Source organism: Hippoglossus stenolepis, chromosome 14 (assembly GCF_022539355.2).
Source record: "Hippoglossus stenolepis isolate QCI-W04-F060 chromosome 14, HSTE1.2, whole genome shotgun sequence".
Lineage (NCBI taxonomy): Eukaryota > Metazoa > Chordata > Actinopteri > Pleuronectiformes > Pleuronectidae > Hippoglossus > Hippoglossus stenolepis.
The window spans coordinates 5,479,012-5,495,791 of NC_061496.1; the positions used below are offsets into that span (position 1 = coordinate 5,479,012).

General features: G+C 43.6%; 2 protein-coding genes across 3 annotated transcripts; one reads left to right on the top strand and one right to left on the bottom strand.

The window, feature by feature from the left end:
- The first annotated feature begins 2,513 nt into the window (after positions 1-2,513).
- Positions 2,514-9,232, top strand: ccdc17 (coiled-coil domain containing 17). The gene is made up of 14 exons (XM_047342960.1): positions 2,514-2,858; positions 3,232-3,357; positions 4,175-4,298; positions 4,467-4,605; positions 5,357-5,467; positions 5,669-5,814; positions 6,051-6,173; positions 6,563-6,708; positions 6,793-6,878; positions 6,973-7,188; positions 7,434-7,569; positions 8,405-8,491; positions 8,612-8,722; positions 9,019-9,232. The coding sequence occupies exons 1-14, from the start codon at positions 2,703-2,705 to the stop codon at positions 9,157-9,159; spliced, it is 1,848 nt and encodes a 615-aa protein (XP_047198916.1). The 5' UTR covers positions 2,514-2,702; the 3' UTR covers positions 9,160-9,232.
- A 674-nt stretch (positions 9,233-9,906) lies between these two features.
- Positions 9,907-15,762, bottom strand: LOC118121528 (nuclear autoantigenic sperm protein (histone-binding)). Of its 2 annotated transcripts, XM_047343270.1 has the most exons (14): positions 15,605-15,762; positions 15,164-15,214; positions 14,486-14,599; positions 14,209-14,289; positions 13,909-14,015; positions 13,036-13,103; positions 12,896-12,966; positions 12,707-12,780; positions 12,129-12,317; positions 11,808-11,980; positions 11,378-11,455; positions 11,227-11,298; positions 10,666-10,797; positions 9,907-10,117 (listed from the first exon to the last, which is right to left on the bottom strand). In XM_047343270.1, exons 1-14 carry the CDS (start codon positions 15,640-15,642, stop codon positions 10,079-10,081), a joined length of 1,287 nt encoding a protein of 428 aa, XP_047199226.1. In that variant the 5' UTR covers positions 15,643-15,762; the 3' UTR covers positions 9,907-10,078. The 2 variants fall into 2 exon arrangements, with proteins under 2 accessions (XP_047199226.1, XP_047199227.1); XM_047343271.1 differs by lacking the exon at positions 10,666-10,797.
- Between the last annotated feature and the right edge of the window lie 1,018 nt (positions 15,763-16,780).

Here is a 16,780-nt window from a genome sequence, read left to right on the forward strand (position 1 = left end):
TCGCTCCTCCTCTCTCTCTCCCTCCCTCTCTCTCTCTCTCTCTCTCTCTCTCTCTCTCTCTCTCTCTCTCTCTCTCTCTCTCTCTCTCTCTCTCTCCCTCCTCCCCTCCCTCCCTCTCTCTCCCTCCATCAGAGGTGTGGATGGATGTTGAATATTTCAGTCCTCAGCAGCAGCAGCGGTTCTCTGTCTCATTGTTATGGAGGCTGTTTCAGAGCAGACTGGACTGTTGCTGTTTGTGCAGCACAGGGAGTTAAAGGACAAGTTCACCCAACCAACATGTTTAACATCACCAGCCTCAACATACGGTCGTACGGTAAAAACCAACAGACCTTAAATACCTGAAACATCATAAATCACAGCCTCTGCCTCCTTAGACACCAAAAAAGCCACTAAATGATTTAAATTATGAAGTAAAGTGTAGATATGGTTTCAAAGACCTCTTCCTATTGGTAGGGACAGTATGACACCTCACAATCCAGCTGGTGAGCAGACCCACAGATTATCAGCTCCACCAGGGAGGTTATGTTGCAACTCATGACAGTTTGTTTGTTTGTAAACAGTTTTAAGCAAAAACTTCTCGACAGATTACAACAAAACTCTGTGAACTGATGTGGGATGAAGTTCATTCATCTTTGAGTGTATTTTTCACATGAAGGTCGGATTATGTTGTGTTTGTTATTTTCAGTTTGCAGAGTGAATTAACTCACTTTGGTTGAGGCCCTTTCTGTTGCAGCTGCAGTCCGACTCTCAACGTGTTCACTGCAGGTGAGAAAACATCAGGCACTCTGAGCTTTAACAAAAAAGAAAAAGAAAACAGCCATGTTATAAATATTGAACAGAAGAAAAAGGGTTAATCCAAATAGCTGTAAGAATTGCTTTCCTGTTATGAATAATACAAAACAGTAGCAACGGCATCAACTGGAAACTGTACTCAGGTGATAGCAAATGTGAAAAGAGCTAAAATGATAATCGGCGGATTCTGTCCAAGCTCTCGTTACCAAAACTAGAATTCAGAGGAAAAATCGTTTTGCTCAGCGTGACATAAAAAAACTTTGGTTAGTTAGTTTGTGAGCAAGATTACGTGAAAACTGCTGAATCGATTTCCCCCAAAAACTTGGTGGACTGATGGGGAACGAACTGACAAAGAACTCATTACATTTTTGGTGCGGAAAGATTGTCACAATCTTTAACGTTGCAAGATCGACGTTTTTGGACATTTTCACCAATTTCCCAGGAAACAATTCATGGATCTTGATAAAAAACAATGAGGCATGTTGAGGAGAATGACATCTGTGAGTTAGTGTGATTTGGTGCAGCTTGTTTCTGTTGGGCCTCGGTGGAGGTTTGAGATCTACTGTGTCGTTCTAGTTCAATACTTTGCTTCGAGAACTCACTCAGGAATCAACAGGGCAAAGTGACGGCATTTATCTTGCACTTCTCTCTTCTTAACAACCACTCAAAGCACTTAACAAGTCACATTCACCCATTCACACACACAGAGTCATACAGAGCTTCTTTATGCAGCACTTTTCCATCACACAGTCACACACCGATCAGGGGCCATTTACAGTTCAATGTGTTGTCCAAGTACAAAGCCAACTGGAGGACATCGAACATCTGACCCTCTGGTTTGTGAACGGCACGCTCCGCCTCCTGAGCCACAGCCGCCTGATACGATCAACGCCCACTTAATAAGTGTTTAGGTTGAGATATAACATTTATGAGAAACACTGACTCTCCCTGAGATTTATGCATTTCCTCTGGTCGAAGGTTAAGGATTGAGGAAGTTGCACTATGAGGCAAATTATGATCTCAGGATATGGGCTAAACAAATAAGATTAGATTGATTGATTGGTTGACCGATACTGACTGGAGTCTCTGTAAATTGAAAACAGGGGACTGATGGTATCGCAACCCTGGCATTACATGACTTCCTGTCCATGTTATCACTATTTGACATCATGCACTTTATACGAAAACCAATGTAAAAACATATTTTATGAATCTAATGGCACATTTGTTCTACTTCAACTCACTCAGACATGATTAAAACCTTCATTCACACACTTAGAAAACGAGGCGTTCATCCGTCTGTGTCTGGAACATAATGAGTCAGTAATATTGATATAAACTTACAACAAAACACGTCACAAACAGATGAATTCAGTCTGTAAACATGACATTTTGTTCCATATACAGTATGGATTTATACAGACTGTTTAATATGACAACAACTAGATGAATAAAACAGGAAGTGTAGTAAAGACAAACACAAACCATACAATTCACATAATTCTACGTTGTTGTGGAGTGATTCTCTGTTTACGTGTCCAAGCTGTTTCGTAGATACTTGGGGAAAAAAAAACACTTGTGATACATTGGTATTGTTAATAAAGTTGTCAGGGCCACACCCTGACACAGTGAGGTCACTCCATGGTGACAGTTGCCAACAAACACAAAGGACAACGTCTCAGTTGTCAAACCAAACCTGTTTACACGATTTAAATGAACCGACGTCTGTGAAGTTCAGGACAATGAGAGAAATTTGTGTTTTTGTTGTGAGAATTGTGTTCACGCTTTTCTTTTGAAGAACTTAATCTTGCTTTTGTGAAACACTTTTAAGTGAGTGAGTCTTACTGTATTTCAGTTCATGGGTATTAGGAGGGGATCAGTCCTACCTCGAGGTAACCAGAGGTCATCGGATGGAGAAGACGTTGATCTGCCGAGCCTGTAACATGGTGTTTCGCTCCACCAGGCTGCTGGAGAAACACACAGCGATGTTCTGCATCGGTGGGGAGGTGGAGAGCGGAGGTGGAGGTGTCGACGCTAAACAGACCAGAGCTCCTGATCTCGTTCAGGTAAGAAACAAACAGCTGATCAGAGGAGGAGAGATCAAATATCTGCGCAGAATTAGAAATGCAAAGGAATCTTATGAGTCTCACAATAGATGCATACAAAGCTTTATTTGTGAGAGGATTTAAAATATGAAGTTGTAAACTCACCATGATTATAGGTATCGTTGTTGTGGGAGATCGTCTTACCACAGTGATGAGAGAAAATGGTTCTGGTAGGAGAAAGTTAGGAGAGAATGAAATGAGTGTGAACAAGAATCCACTTTCTACATCTCCTCATGAAAAACTATGCACAGGAATCTTTTAGTTCCTTGAAAAAAGTTGATGTGACCATAAGCTCCAGTTACTTTTGGTCGAAACACAACTTTTGCATCTGCAGACGAGGGGTCAGCGACGAATCCCCGTCACGAGGAGCCGTGCTGAGGCCGAGCTGGAGTCGGGACCAGAAGACAAACGGGCGAACGCTCAGACGGACGGTGCTGCTCTGCGGAATCTAACTGACGAGGTAAAACCGAACCGCTGCACCGACCACTTCTGCACCATGAAAAACACCGAGCATTTTTCATCAATCCAGCCTTTTATTATGCAAGAGGTATTTTCAGACGCAGTCCATTTGTCTGTGTTGCATTGCAAACATCAAGCTGATTCACATTCCCACAGGGATCCAGGTGTCAGGGCAACATTTGGTGTATTTATATTTATAATATAGTGCATTTTTGATGTCATTTCACCAAACACTGTGGGCGTCTACAGGTCTTTGATTAATAATTCATGTTTGGATATGATCGTGTCAGTGAAGACACTGGAAGAGCAGGGCACAAGTGAAACTATTTCTAATAAAGTATTTCTATTTCTTTTAGTTTTACATTAATATAAAATACATGATCTCTCTCTTCTATTTCTCAGTTTCACAGGCTGAGGATGTCCATTGAGGAAAATCACCCAAACTGGTCAGGAAGCTCTGAGGTGGATACTGGACTCAATGGTTTTGTCGTTCTCCCTCCGCATCCTTTTTCTTCTTCCCCTTGCACTGTACTTTTCAGCTTACATGGTGTGTGGTGAGCACTCGTCAAGGTATATGCCAGGGTAGTATAAGTGCCCCCATGTCCTCTATAATGTAAAAGTTATTTAATAATAGAGCCAGTCATCGGCCTGTGGTGTAAGAATGAGTCACAGGTCACTCAGGTAGAAGTCCAAGAAACGAGAACATTTTAACGACGCTCAGGGTGAAAGCAGAAATCAATCTTTTCCGTTCCATCGTGTGACATGTTTAAGAAGCAATGCTGTGTATGAATCTATCCATTTTTAAACACGGCCCTCAGCCGAGCCGACGTCATCTGGGTCACACCGAGAGGCTGAAGGAGATGAGGGAGATGGCGACGCTCCACGAGCGCCAAGTGGCCCTGATACACGCTCACAACCGGCAGCTGGAGCAGCAGAGAGACGGTGAGGGACGAGTGGCGGAGGATGTAAAGGACAAAAACCTGATTCTGCCTCGGTGCGAAATTTCCCACTGAGAACTTCTCCTCGCAAAATGTCAGATGATGCAAATGTCAGGGATTGCTCTGAGATTGTATGTGTGTGTTTTTGTGTGTTCCTGGTTGTGTGTGTCAGAGCTGGCCCATCAGGTCTCTGTCCTGAGTGAGCAGAGCCGCTCGAGTCAGCTGGACAATCTGCTGATGGAGCTGAGGGAGCAGGAGGAGAGGAACGAGGAGACACTGCAAGCACTCGCTCGACATCTCCATGCATTACAGTAAGTGTGTGTGTGTGTGTGTGTGTGTGTGTGTGTGTGTGTGTTGTGGAGACCTGAAATCTGTTTGCACAGTCAAGTCTTTATAACATAGATTCATTCATTCAATGTTAAGGTGAAGACATGTTTAAAGGTTAGTTTAAGATAAGGGGTTTAGGTTAAGGCTGGGCAAGTAGTAACTATGGTTAATATTAGAGTAAATCTCCAGGAGCCCAACAAGCTCCCCTGAACACGCCTGACTTCTCTCACCAGGATCAATGAATTATTCTCTGAGAAATCAATGACAAATCTCAATTTAAAGAAAATAAATTCCTAGATCTGCCCCCTGAACTCTCTCTGCACCTAAATGTAATGGGTTCAATTACAAAAGTTTTGTGGAAATCAATCAAGAATTTTTTGTCTAATCTTGCCTTAAAAAAGGACAAAGAGACAGGGGTGAAACCATAACCTCCCTGGTGAAGGTAACATGTTTAATTAATGTGTTGTTATGGTGAATTCTCTGTTCCTGCAGCGCTCTTCAGACCAATATTCCCTGAAATATGATTTTTTTTTCCTTTCCTGTCTGCTCTATGACTCAGAGCATCAATTATGTATTTCATTATGCCCGGGTAGTTCCTCATCGCAAGGTTCGCGGTGGAATCATAATAATCCTTGTACTGTCGGGTGGATTCTGGCTGGGAGACTTTGCACAGACGTCTCGATATGATTCAGTTTAGATGATCCGCTGTGTTTTGTGTTTTCTTCTTCTTCTTAGTGTGCGACCTGCTAATCAGACAGATCCAGCCGAGAATCAAAAGATGCATCCTGACAACTACAAGCTCATTACTTGTGCGGATGGCCCGCTCTCTGCCCAGATAAAGTATACGCCTGCATTCATCCTGAGGAATTTATTTTAAAAAGAACACAGCTGGAAGGAAAAACACAGAAACAAGTGCAGATTTTCACCCTGTTCCTGTGTCTTCTTCCTCTGGTTGTCTTTAAAAAAAATTTAAAAAGCTGTTTACATGTGAATAAGAATTGGTTCAGCTGCCTGGTTACCTGAGGGTGAACCATGTCTCCGCTGCAGAGCCCTGCGACAGACGGACTCGCAGTCAGGTGGGTCAGATCCAGCCATTGTGGCGCAGATGACTGACCTGCAGGCAGAAGCCCAAAGTCTGGAGGGGAATCACTCAGCAGCAGCAGCAGCAGTGTCTGCCGAGGACAGGAGCAGGAGTAAGACTGACAATGACTCTCTGTCAACACAGTGAAGACTTTATTCAATTTACTCAATTTCACTTTTAAACATGTCTCCAACTTTTCTTTTTGCATGATCAGTGAACAGTGAACGGTGAACTGTGTAGGATAATTGTGTTGAGTGGAAACAAAGCTGATGATTCTTATACATGCTGCAGATTTAAGACTGAGGGTAAATTCCCTCTGAGCCACATCACTGTTCTCCTTGAATCCAGAGGTGAGGCCTCGTCTGCCGGGTCCGAGCTGGGAGCTGCTGGCTCTGGAGCAGGAGAACCAGAGGCTGGAGGAGGAGATCCTCAGGATGCAGCTGGACAGAGAGAGAAAACATGACAACGAAGGTTGAAGTCTTTCTAATGAGCTTATTCGATTTTTAATGGTTGAAAAATGCATGCGGTTACTCACAATGACGGTGCTATGGTGAGGGAAAGTAGGTGTAATGTTCACATTTTTGGAATTTAAAGGAAGCATGGATTTCTGCATCAAACACAAAGACGATCCATCCAGTAGTTGTTGAGGTTTTTAACTCGAATCCACAAAAATCAAATTCAGGGTGACACCAGGGACAAGTAAGAAATGACAAGTGTTTTTCAACATTTTCATTGATATTTCAGAGCTGGAACCTGACCTAGGTGTGAATAAGGGGACTGATATTTATGATTGTGTGCAGTCTGGTTTGAGTGAATGTAGATGTGGGAGCCTGAGGGGACTGTTGTGTGTTGTGCAGCAGCAGTGAGGACTGAGCATTGGTTGATTCAGAGGGAGAAGCTCCAGCAGAGTTTACAAGCGGAGGTGGAGAGAGGTGGAGAAGCTCCCTGGTCCTGCAGACAACCTCCTCCTCCACCTCTGCTCCCACTTCAAGCTCCTTTTTCTCTGGTACACACTTTCAGTCAAACTTTCACAAATTACTTGCAGTGTTTGCTTGTCACAGTTAAATAAAAACCTCCATCTTTCAATCAGCTCCAGACGAGATCCTTCTCCTCTACGTCAGGGAGACACGTGATGGACCCACTGGACTCTCTGGGTCCAGCTCCCTACGACCCTGCGTCAGTTTACTTATACATATACACACTGTACATCCAACAGCCCATTTACATGTCTGAGTACACTTTATTTACACGACTTCCTCTGGTTTTTCAGAGCTGGTTTTGTGGTTTTCTTTGACCTGGCTCTGGGAGTCGATGCCTCTCAGAGAGCGCTGCGCCTGGTGGCAGCTCTCTACTCTGAGGGTGTGGAAGTGGGACCCCCGACTCCACTGCCCCCTTTCCAGTGTCTGCCGGGATCATCTTCACCTTACACCCACAGCCTCGCCCCTGGAAACTACGCTCTTCTGTCAGTGAAACAGCCCGTTCCCAGGTAGGAGCTGTGTTGAGTCTCATCTGCAGAGAGCAGAGCAGAAAGGATAAGGCACAAAAACTCTGCTTTCATCAGAGAGAAACCCACTTTCCATTGGGGCAACTGTTAAAAAACATAAAACTGACAAAGAGCTCTGGTTTCTGGTAACAAAAACCTCATTCTCCCCAAAAAATGATGCTGTCACAATAGAGTATAAAGACAAATCTGGTGCAGCATTCTCAGCAGTATGCATTTCCCCTCTGCAGGATCCAGCCGTCAGCGTCCCTCTGCCTGGTGGTGGAGGTGCAGGCAGCCAGAGATCTGGATGTTCAGAACCAGGAGGTGTTCAGACAGTCGCCCTCTGGCTGGACACGACTGGAACTCTTCGATCAACACAACCAGGTTCATCTGCTCCGTCAGTGACATGTCGATTTACCGCTGGAAGAAGTGGAGAATGAATCAAATATTAAAACCTATCTCCACCTGGGAGGTTGTTTTTTCACCCCTGTCCATTGGTTTGTTTGTAAACAAGATTACACAAAAACTACTGAACCAATTTTCATGACCCACAGAAGAACCCACAACATTTTGGTGCGGATCCAGGAACTTTTTGTTCCAACTTTCTTTAACGTAGTGTTTTTCAACATTTTCATTGATTTCTCAGCGAGTAGCTCATGCACTTTGATGAAAGTCTGTGCAATTTGGTTCAGATCCATATAAAAATCTGGATCTAGTCCATTTAAATGGACTGTTGTGTCTTGTTGGATGCGTCTGTTATGTGTTTGTCTGTTGTTGAATAAAAGGAGGTGAGACTGAGTGAGGCCTGAACTCAGATGATTGAGCTAAGAAAATATCAAGATTTTAATTGTATAATCATTTCATCTAAACTAGAGCGGCACTCAGTAGAGCATTGGTGAAAGTGTCAGAAAACTAGAGTCTGGATCTGCACCACATCTTACGACTTCTTCCCGGACCCACGACACACCCTCCCACCACGTTTCATGGAAATCTGTCCAGTAGTTTGTGTAATCTTGCTGAAGAACAAAGAAAATAATGCAGATGGAAACTAAATCAAGTTGTGTGAAATGATGTGAAACAGTTTTAAACCTTTGTACCTATGATGCACCTTCATGTGCTGTTTTCACCCATAAGAACATTTTAACTACGTCTAGTTGACCTATAACCGAGCACATATTCAGTATCGTCCTAATGTTGTTCTGTGTTATTGTCTCAACAGCTCTGCAGTGGCCACTGGAGGATGCCAGTGCGCTGTCTGCCTGTTAAACCTTCACTCAGCATCGCCCAGCTCAACACAATACACCAGGTATGAACAGTTACAAGGTTTGCAGTGTGCAGCACTTGCAATTATCATTTAAGATGTTAGATGTTTCTGTTTTAGAAGTTAATTATAGGCCTGACTGTGTGTGTGTTTTTTTTTATTAAGGTGGGAAACATGGAGGTGTGTGTACGTTTGGCAAACAGCCGAGACGAGGACACGCAGACCCTCGTGAAGCCGGACCCTGCCAGCACCAGGCACTACACATATCAGGCTGTAGTAGGTTAACAAAGGACATGTTGGGTGTCCAGATATTTTTAATCAGTAAATTTAACATTTCTGTGCCAAGAGAAAATTTAGAAAGTTTCACAGGTGGTTTATTTATAAATCTGTGAGAATGGAAAATTAATCAAAAATCTTCATATAGAAAAAAGTTAAAGATACGTAAAAGATTTATTGTCTTTATCCAGATCAAGTGTAATTTTACCAACGATGAACAGCCTCTTGTTTGGATTCTCTTGAATTGGAAGCATGTTTGAGAGGATTTTTTTTTCTTAATGTGTTCTTCCGTACAGGTGTCCTCTCTCCACGCGACTGGACAAGCAGCTCCGGCAGTTTCAGCTCCACAGCCGACAGAGGTGAATCATCTCTGCTCCCCGCTGAGCTCGACCCATCACACAAACCCTCCACCCACAGACGGAGCCGGTCAGAGTTAACAGAGACAGACATGACACTCAGGAAATGGACAGTGGGGATCAAACTGTGATTACTGTTCCTCTCCTCCTCTGATCCTGACAAAGATCATAATTTAAAAGTCCAGTGAGAAAATAAACTACATTTAGAAAAGAAAGCCTCATTTGTGTCGTTTTTCTGCTGCATCAGATTATTTTCTATATGAAATAACTGCATTAAGGAATTGTCAGGGAAGTCACAGTTCACCACCAGTTCCTCGTCATCATAGAAACAGAGTCCTGATGACTGCACCAGCTGCAAGGAGGTCCGAGCAGGTGTTCACTCAAATTTATATAATTTAATTATTGTGGAGTCCATTTAGGTCAAGTCGTTTGATTGTCATCAATAGCAACATAATAGAAGTTCAATATATAGCTATAATGCTGGTTCAACCACACTGATGTTTAACAAGTGGTTTTGATGTTACACCTCGGATTTGTAAAATGTTTTAGTTTGAATTGTTTAAAACTACAACCTTCAAGCGGAGCAAAGATTTGTTCAAATATATTGATTGGTATGAAAGTTTTAATCTTGATAAGATTTTGGCCTCCAGCCTCAACACCATTAACCAAAGGTTCACTTAAGTGACAAACGCATTTAACTTTGCCCACAGTGAGGTCACACAACTATCAGAGCAACAGATGAAGTGAACCTCAAGTCTTTGTAGTTACAACTTCATTAAGTCCCCAGAAAGTCATTCTAAAAATGAAAAACAATGTGGTGAAACAAACTTACATCTGCAAATTCTTTATTTCATTTTTTTACTACAAGTATACAAAACTGGACAGACAAATCTATGAAAATGATCTTATTTACAGAAACAAAATTGCTGAAGGTGGGGGGTGGGGGGGCAGGACAGGCATGCTGTGCTGGTTCTCAGGATCAGGACAGAGACTCGGACCGTCACGCTGAAGACTGGACAGAGGCCGACTTGTTGGCAGGCTACAGGAAGAGAGAAAGAACATTTAATACAACAGCAGGAACAAAAAACAAAATCCGGTCTAATCTTTATGGGATGTTTGCTGGTTCGTCGCTGCAGCTCTAACAGAACCATTAATCCCCTTTGCAGAAGGGATGCAGAGAAGTGACGCAACGCAAAAGAGAATTTGTTTAGAGACTGTTGCAGCTGATGCTACACATGTGGTTAGAGGTGCTCTGTGAACCAACAGCCACTCAGGAGAGTTAAGCTGTAGGTCGTTACTTTGTTAAATGTCTTGATCCAAGACACAGAGTTGCATGTTTAACAACTCATGAGTTAAAGCACCAAAAGACAGGATTCCTCCCAACGTGCTGGTAGTTCGGATTGAGAGGTAACTTTCCTCCAAGAGGAACAACACATCATCTTTGACAGACTCAAGCTACTGTGATTGAAGGTCCCCTAGAGACCACATGCAGCTCGTAACTACTGCACTTTTCTTGTCTCCTCGATGATCCAAAGTCTTCTGTTGGACACATACATCAGAACGTAAAGACTGAAGCCTGTCACTCGCCTCCTGTGATTTTCCCTCCTTGACTCCTTTGCCGTTGCTGGCACTAGAGTCGGCGCTGCCATTAACTGTGGCTTCCTGTTTCGCTTGCTTAGCGTCAGTGTCCTTTACTGGGCTCTCCTCCTCTGGTTTCCTCTGTGTAGAAACAAAACCAGGACAAGGGGGAGGAAGAGGAGACTGAAGGCTTCTGTACACAACACACCTTCCAGGTCAACATTTACAGAGAAGCTGAATCCTGTATGCGTTACAAGCACTAGTTACGTCAAGATCATAAAGTTGAACAAAATCATGCAACACAAGTCGGCCCAGAAGAAAAGCTTGAATTGACTCTGGCTCTACCACAATGCAAACACAGACACATGCCACAACTACACTAACCCGCACAAAAGCCACAACACAACAGCTGAAGGCATTTGCAGAAAGCCACCAAGACAACAGCCTGCGCACACACATTAGGTAGATGATCAGGTTTGATTATAGCTCCAGTGCGGAATTACGAGAGATCAACTTTAATTCTTCCAAGTCGGCTTCACTTCGACCTGCAAGAGGAGACGAGCGTCTCACCTTCTTCCTAACGAGGTGGGAGATGTCTGAGACTTTTGAGGATGAGGCGCCGTCAGCTGATTTCACTGGAATCTGACAATGGAGAGAAATGTGGTTGTAGAGGTTTGTGGATTTACGTCTTGTTTCCTTTTGGTCATTCATGCGATGTTACCTTGCTGGCTGTGGGAAATGCTGTGGAGGATGAAGGGCCACCGTTTTCACAGAATGCTGAAGAGGTTGAGGCACCGCCCTGCAAGAGAGGACTCAAGTTACCCAGAGACAAGTTCCCTCTTCTGGACAGTAAATACTACCAAAGCATCATTGTTAGGGCTGCACAACAAATGATCTCTACTCTAAAGCAATATCATTTCTAATTGACAATGATTCAGCTGCATCAAAATCTGGGGTCCTACTCTATCCCACAGTCATATCGTTTCCTTTTGCAGGTAAATTAATTAAACATTTCTCTTGAATAATCATGATCTCAAGTCTAAGTGATTCTCATTTCTTCCAGAATCTTGCAGCCCGACCATCAGTAGTGGTTTGTACAGTGCAGACTCATGTTGAGGTGGTTTGACCCCCCGTGATGACTGTGTACTCACTAGTGTCTGCTGGATGGCCTGGGAGGCAGTGCTAACTGTTTTTTGGCTCTCCTTGGCATCCTCCACCTTCTCCTTGATGTCGGGCAGAAGCTGCTTCAGCTCCTCCATCTCGGTCTTCTCTTCCGCTGCCGCCTCGGCTCCCTTCGCTTTGTCGATCACCTTCTGCAACATGGCTGCACACAGATAAATTAGAGGAGTGAGGTTCCACAGTCTAATCACCTGGCAACCAAACAGCAACTATCAAGCTGTGATTGTTAAACTTCGAAAACATCTCCCAACAGCAGAACAAGTTTTCCCCACACACAGAACCGATAAACTTACCCAGACGAGCCTCAATGACTTTAATGGAGCTGTTGTAGTGCTGGATGGCCTGGCTGTACTGGTCCATGTAGCACAGTGTGGTGGCGACGTGGTAGTGGGTCTCAGCCAGCAGGCGGCTGTGGGAGGGTAAGTGCTTCAGCTGCAGGGTTAGACACTCCTGGAAGTCTTCTAGTGCCTGAGGGTAGTTGCCTGAGGAAGCGATCGCAAAACACTTACGTTTTGTAGAACTACACGAGTAACAAACTAGTTGCAATATTAGTGGTAAATGGGAAAAGGGGATTTAAATACACGTGTTCAACGATAAACATTTCAAGGCCGTGTTCAGTAGCAGTAACTCAATCACAGTGAATTGTGAGGACAATCCTGAACTCTGACATGGGCATTATCTGGAGTTTACTAGAAGGTGGCAGTCAGCGGCCGCAGAAACTGACCCTCTGGATAATTTCAGGAGAGTTCAGTACATGTCTGAAAGCAGCTGATGACTACACAGGAAAACATGCTTTTTCTTTCATTCAGGGAAAACAAAGTATAAAAGGTGGAAAGTTAAGTCTCTCCAGGAACTTCTGCAGGAAACGTACCTGATTCAGCGCTGACTTCTCCGAGTTTCAGGTACGTCTGTGCTGCCATCAGCTGTTCATCTTTGCTCTCCTTCCTGTGGTGAATGAACACATTCAATTTTACCTCATTGTTCCATTAAGGAGAGCCGTAATGACCATTCAAAGTTTGGACTTTGTAGAGATTGTTTCTCATGATCGTATTGTCCTCACCTTTTATAGATGAATTTGGCCACTTCCAGCATCTCCCAGGCCAACTGCAAATTCCCAACTTCCTCCTCTTCCTGAAAAAGGCGGAAGTTAAAAATAAATATTTCTTAACCACGCTCAGAGACTTGTTTAGGGAGACCCACTTTATTTTGTCCATTTTTCTCTCCATCCTCATCATCATCGTCGTCATCATCTTCGTCGTCATCATCATCTGTTGATACAATAGGATATTTAGACAGAGCTAAAAACTAACTTTTCCAACGCAACTTAAAATCGAAGTCAGTCCAGTTCCCGTCACCTTTCGTAACCACTGTATAAGAGTTCATAGTTTTGTATCAAGAAACACCAAGTTTGTGCGACACCCATCCACACCACTAGTGCTCAGTATCCAGAGATCTACTGCCCTCTGCCTCCTCCTCCTCCTCCTCCTCCTCTTCATCTTGTTCAGCCTCTGGCTTGGATTCCTCATCCTCAGGTTTCTCCTTTCCATTCTCCTCATTAACAATTTCCACCTTTTCCTCAGTCACAGGTTCATTTCCAGGAGCCCCATTTGAATGTTCTCCCACACCGTTAGTCTTCTCAACCCCATTCACAGCAGAGCTCTGCTCGTCCTCGCTCGCTGATCCATTCACCTGTTTGATCGGGGACTTTTCCACAGCATTTTCTGTTTTGACCGTAGTGTCAACAGCCTCAGTCTTTTCCTTCTCGGCCATTGCGTCATACACCTGCATTCGCAGCTCATCTCTAGTTTTTTCTGTACCAGTGTAACATAAGAAATCATTTTGTAGATATAGAAATATAAATGTACAAAGCGTTTTCCCAGACAGCGACACTAGCTTGTTTTTAGCTAGTTCTTATGATGCACCTTTCTGCAATAAACTTGATTTAATACAAGACTTGACACAAGCTTGTATCCATTATATGGAAATCTGTTTTCATGGTAGAATGTAATCAAATGACAGAATTAAACAAGTTAATGGAAGTTGTACAAAAAAAATAATGTTTCAAATTCTTACCATCAAGATTGTTGGCGCTCTCAATGTTTGAGTTGTTGGGCTGCTCCTCTTCCTCCGACTCTTCTGGGACTCCCTCCAGGGCATTGCCAAGGACACTGTTCTCCATCCTGACCAAACCCCCCAAGAGAGACCATCAGATAATTAAAAGAGTTACTGCTGACAGGGGAAGATAAAGTGTCAAGTCCAATAAGTTCTGAGCCCAGTTTAATTATCCAGGGAGCACTTTGCAATTTCTAGCATCTACGACAGCAAGGTAGTCTTAAATAGAAATCTAATGACATGGAAGTTAACAAGACCAACCTGGCGAGCTCCAGCAGGGACTTCCCACAAAGGAAGAAGGCCTCGCCACACTCATCTGCAGTGTCTCCGTACTTTGCAGCTCTGACAGAAAGACAACACACAAGCATTTAATGGAGCAGGAGGTGTTGGTGTTCAAATGAAAAATTGAAATTAGTTCAAATGAAACCAGCAAGTTTCGACACTTTGGTGTGATTTTGATTATTTAGCAAAAAACATTTTTATACATTAACATTTGCACTGCTGAGTCAGTGGCTCCTCTTTAACCTCAGGTACTCACAGCATGCTGCAGGCGTCCTGGAAAACACTGACCGCAGAAACCACATCTCCCATCACCAGATGTCTGTTCCCAGTGCCGATCAGCTTCTTGGCCTCGTCCATGACGTCGACAGAGCTAAAGGGGGAACAAATAAAGAGTTGATGTAAACTGTTACTTCACCCATTGAAAATGTCACTTTAAATGCAAGGAACCACTAAAGTTGGTCATATTACAATTATTATTATTATTATGATAGAGATTTTAATTGGGGAAACAAATAAAGCTCATCCACTATTCTCACTGTAAAGGTTTTACTAAACTTGACAGGAATTTCGTCAAAATGCATTTAAACGATTGTATTTTTATTTACTTTACTCCAGCCATTCATCTTATTGTGTATTTTTTCTTTGCATCAGTTCTTTTCAAAGTTATCTTTATTGAAAAATCTGTCTTATGTACAGGACAGACAGGATTGAAATACAGCTTCTGATTCCGGGTGTAAACACAAGTACACAACACAGTCCTAAGGCAAACGGTGGATAGGATGTGTAGTAGTTTTTGTTTTTAATTCCATTCTGTAACATTGTTTTATTTAACATTTACAAAGTTTGGTGCGATGAAAACTCTAAAAATTGATCAATCCTAAAAGGAAAGTAAACAGAAATAATGAGCCTGATGACCCTGAGTGCTGATCCTCACCTGTCTGCAGCTGCAGCGGATGAAGATGAAGAACATGGCTTCTCGTCCGCGCTGCAAAAGTTATAAAGTGAAGTTGAGTCAACAGCGAACTAAACATAAACATTCACCAGAAGAAGTTGAACCGCAGCAGACTGAGCTCAGTTTAACTCTTCACTCGCTGACTTCACGTCCGGAGCCAAGCTGCACTGTTGTTAGCCCCGTGCTAGCTGTTAGCCACCTAGCTGGGGGGTTAGCTATGTTTGTTAGCAACGTTAGCAGAAAACAACCCGGAGCGGTGCTAATGTTGCTACTGGGTCAGAGTGACTGGCTAGCACGTTAGCACGATGTAAACACGCCCGTAACAAACAATGGGCCGTCGGTGTTAGCACACAAGCTAAGCTAGCTGGCTAACTAGCCGTGTGTCTCAGGGACCACGGGGGGACATGACAGGCGGCGCTTTACCTCGCGGAGCTGGACGCGGCGGTGCTTTCCTCCGGCATCTTCTCGGGACGACGGTGGAGACGGAGGCGCGAGGAGAACAGGAGCAGAGGAGGAGGCTCGGATGCTAAGTGAGGCTCTTTGTTGCCGCGCTTAAATACAGGAAATGAAGGCTTTCTGTTTCCGCCAAACCCGGAACGCGGGAGATTGGATTTAAAGGGGCCGCGGCACAGAGGTGAAAAGGTCAAAATCCAATCATCTCCCATGCAAGAGCTTTTTTATTTGAAATTATGGAAACACAATGAACAGTAGTTAAACGTGGTGATCACACTTCATCAACTTTTCCCTCTGAAGTTCTCAGAGGCTTTAATGATCCAGGACCTCACCACAAGTCAAAGAGACCTTTAGAATATAGGACAACACGGTGAAGATCCTGTGTACGTTTGAAGGTCTTTGGCCCAATTTAAGTTGCCAACTACCAGTAGTTGTTAGCAGGTGTTAGTGGCCACCGCTAACTTCCATTAGCACCTTGGTGTCATCAAGTGTTTTGGCTTCGTGATCAACGATACAGGCCGAACCTGAGCGTACGCTGAGGCTAATGGGAAATCTGACAGGCTACTGGCTTGTATGGCAGTTCTATGAAAGCCATGTGCAGTAGATCAGACATCATTACCTCTATGCCCTTTTAACTACTGCACAAATTAATGACCCCCAGTTGTTGTCAGAGAAACAAGCTGTCACAATAGATCCAACCTCCCTGCATATAAAACTGTTTATAACCTGTTTCACTGTGGCTTCACTTGCCAACTCCACACATTTGGGCCCGTGTTGAACCAGGAAGCTGAATTGATAACAATTACCCGAAAAGCCCAGCAGGTGACGTCCATGCTTCAAACTTTCAGTTCCCACAGATTCCTCTTCACTCAGAGCAACCAGTCAAGTTTAATGGAGCTAATTTGCAGGAACAGCTGCTTTAAAATGAGAGATCTATAACTGCAGTTAAAAATAAATACGGTCACATAGCTTAGGAACTGCAAACTGTCTTTTAAGCTCATGATTGTTATGACAGATGTGCATTTATTGTATTTAAGAAACAGAAAGTACTTTGCATGCATGTGCGTGTGCATGTCAATTGAAGTGAAGTGGGTGAGAGAGGCAGGGAGAAGGAGAGAGAGAGAGAGAGAGAGAGAGGGTGGGCCC

Excerpts from the sequence above, each read along its gene's own strand:
- ccdc17 (XM_047342960.1), top strand. The coding sequence starts at position 2,703 with ATGGAGAAGACGTTGATCTGCCGAGCCTGTAACATGGTGTTTCGCTCC. Across the intron at positions 5,468-5,668 it reads TCTGCCCAGATAAAGTATAC|AGCCCTGCGACAGACGGACT; the intron begins GCCTGCATTCAT and ends TCTCCGCTGCAG. Across the intron at positions 6,709-6,792 it reads TTCAAGCTCCTTTTTCTCTG|CTCCAGACGAGATCCTTCTC; the intron begins GTACACACTTTC and ends TCTTTCAATCAG.
- LOC118121528 (XM_047343270.1), bottom strand. The coding sequence starts at position 15,642 with ATGCCGGAGGAAAGCACCGCCGCGTCCAGCTCCGCGAG. Across the intron at positions 14,290-14,485 it reads CAGGACGCCTGCAGCATGCT|AGCTGCAAAGTACGGAGACA; the intron begins GTGAGTACCTGA and ends TCTTTCTGTCAG. Across the intron at positions 12,781-12,895 it reads GCCAAATTCATCTATAAAAG|GAAGGAGAGCAAAGATGAAC; the intron begins GTGAGGACAATA and ends CATTCACCACAG.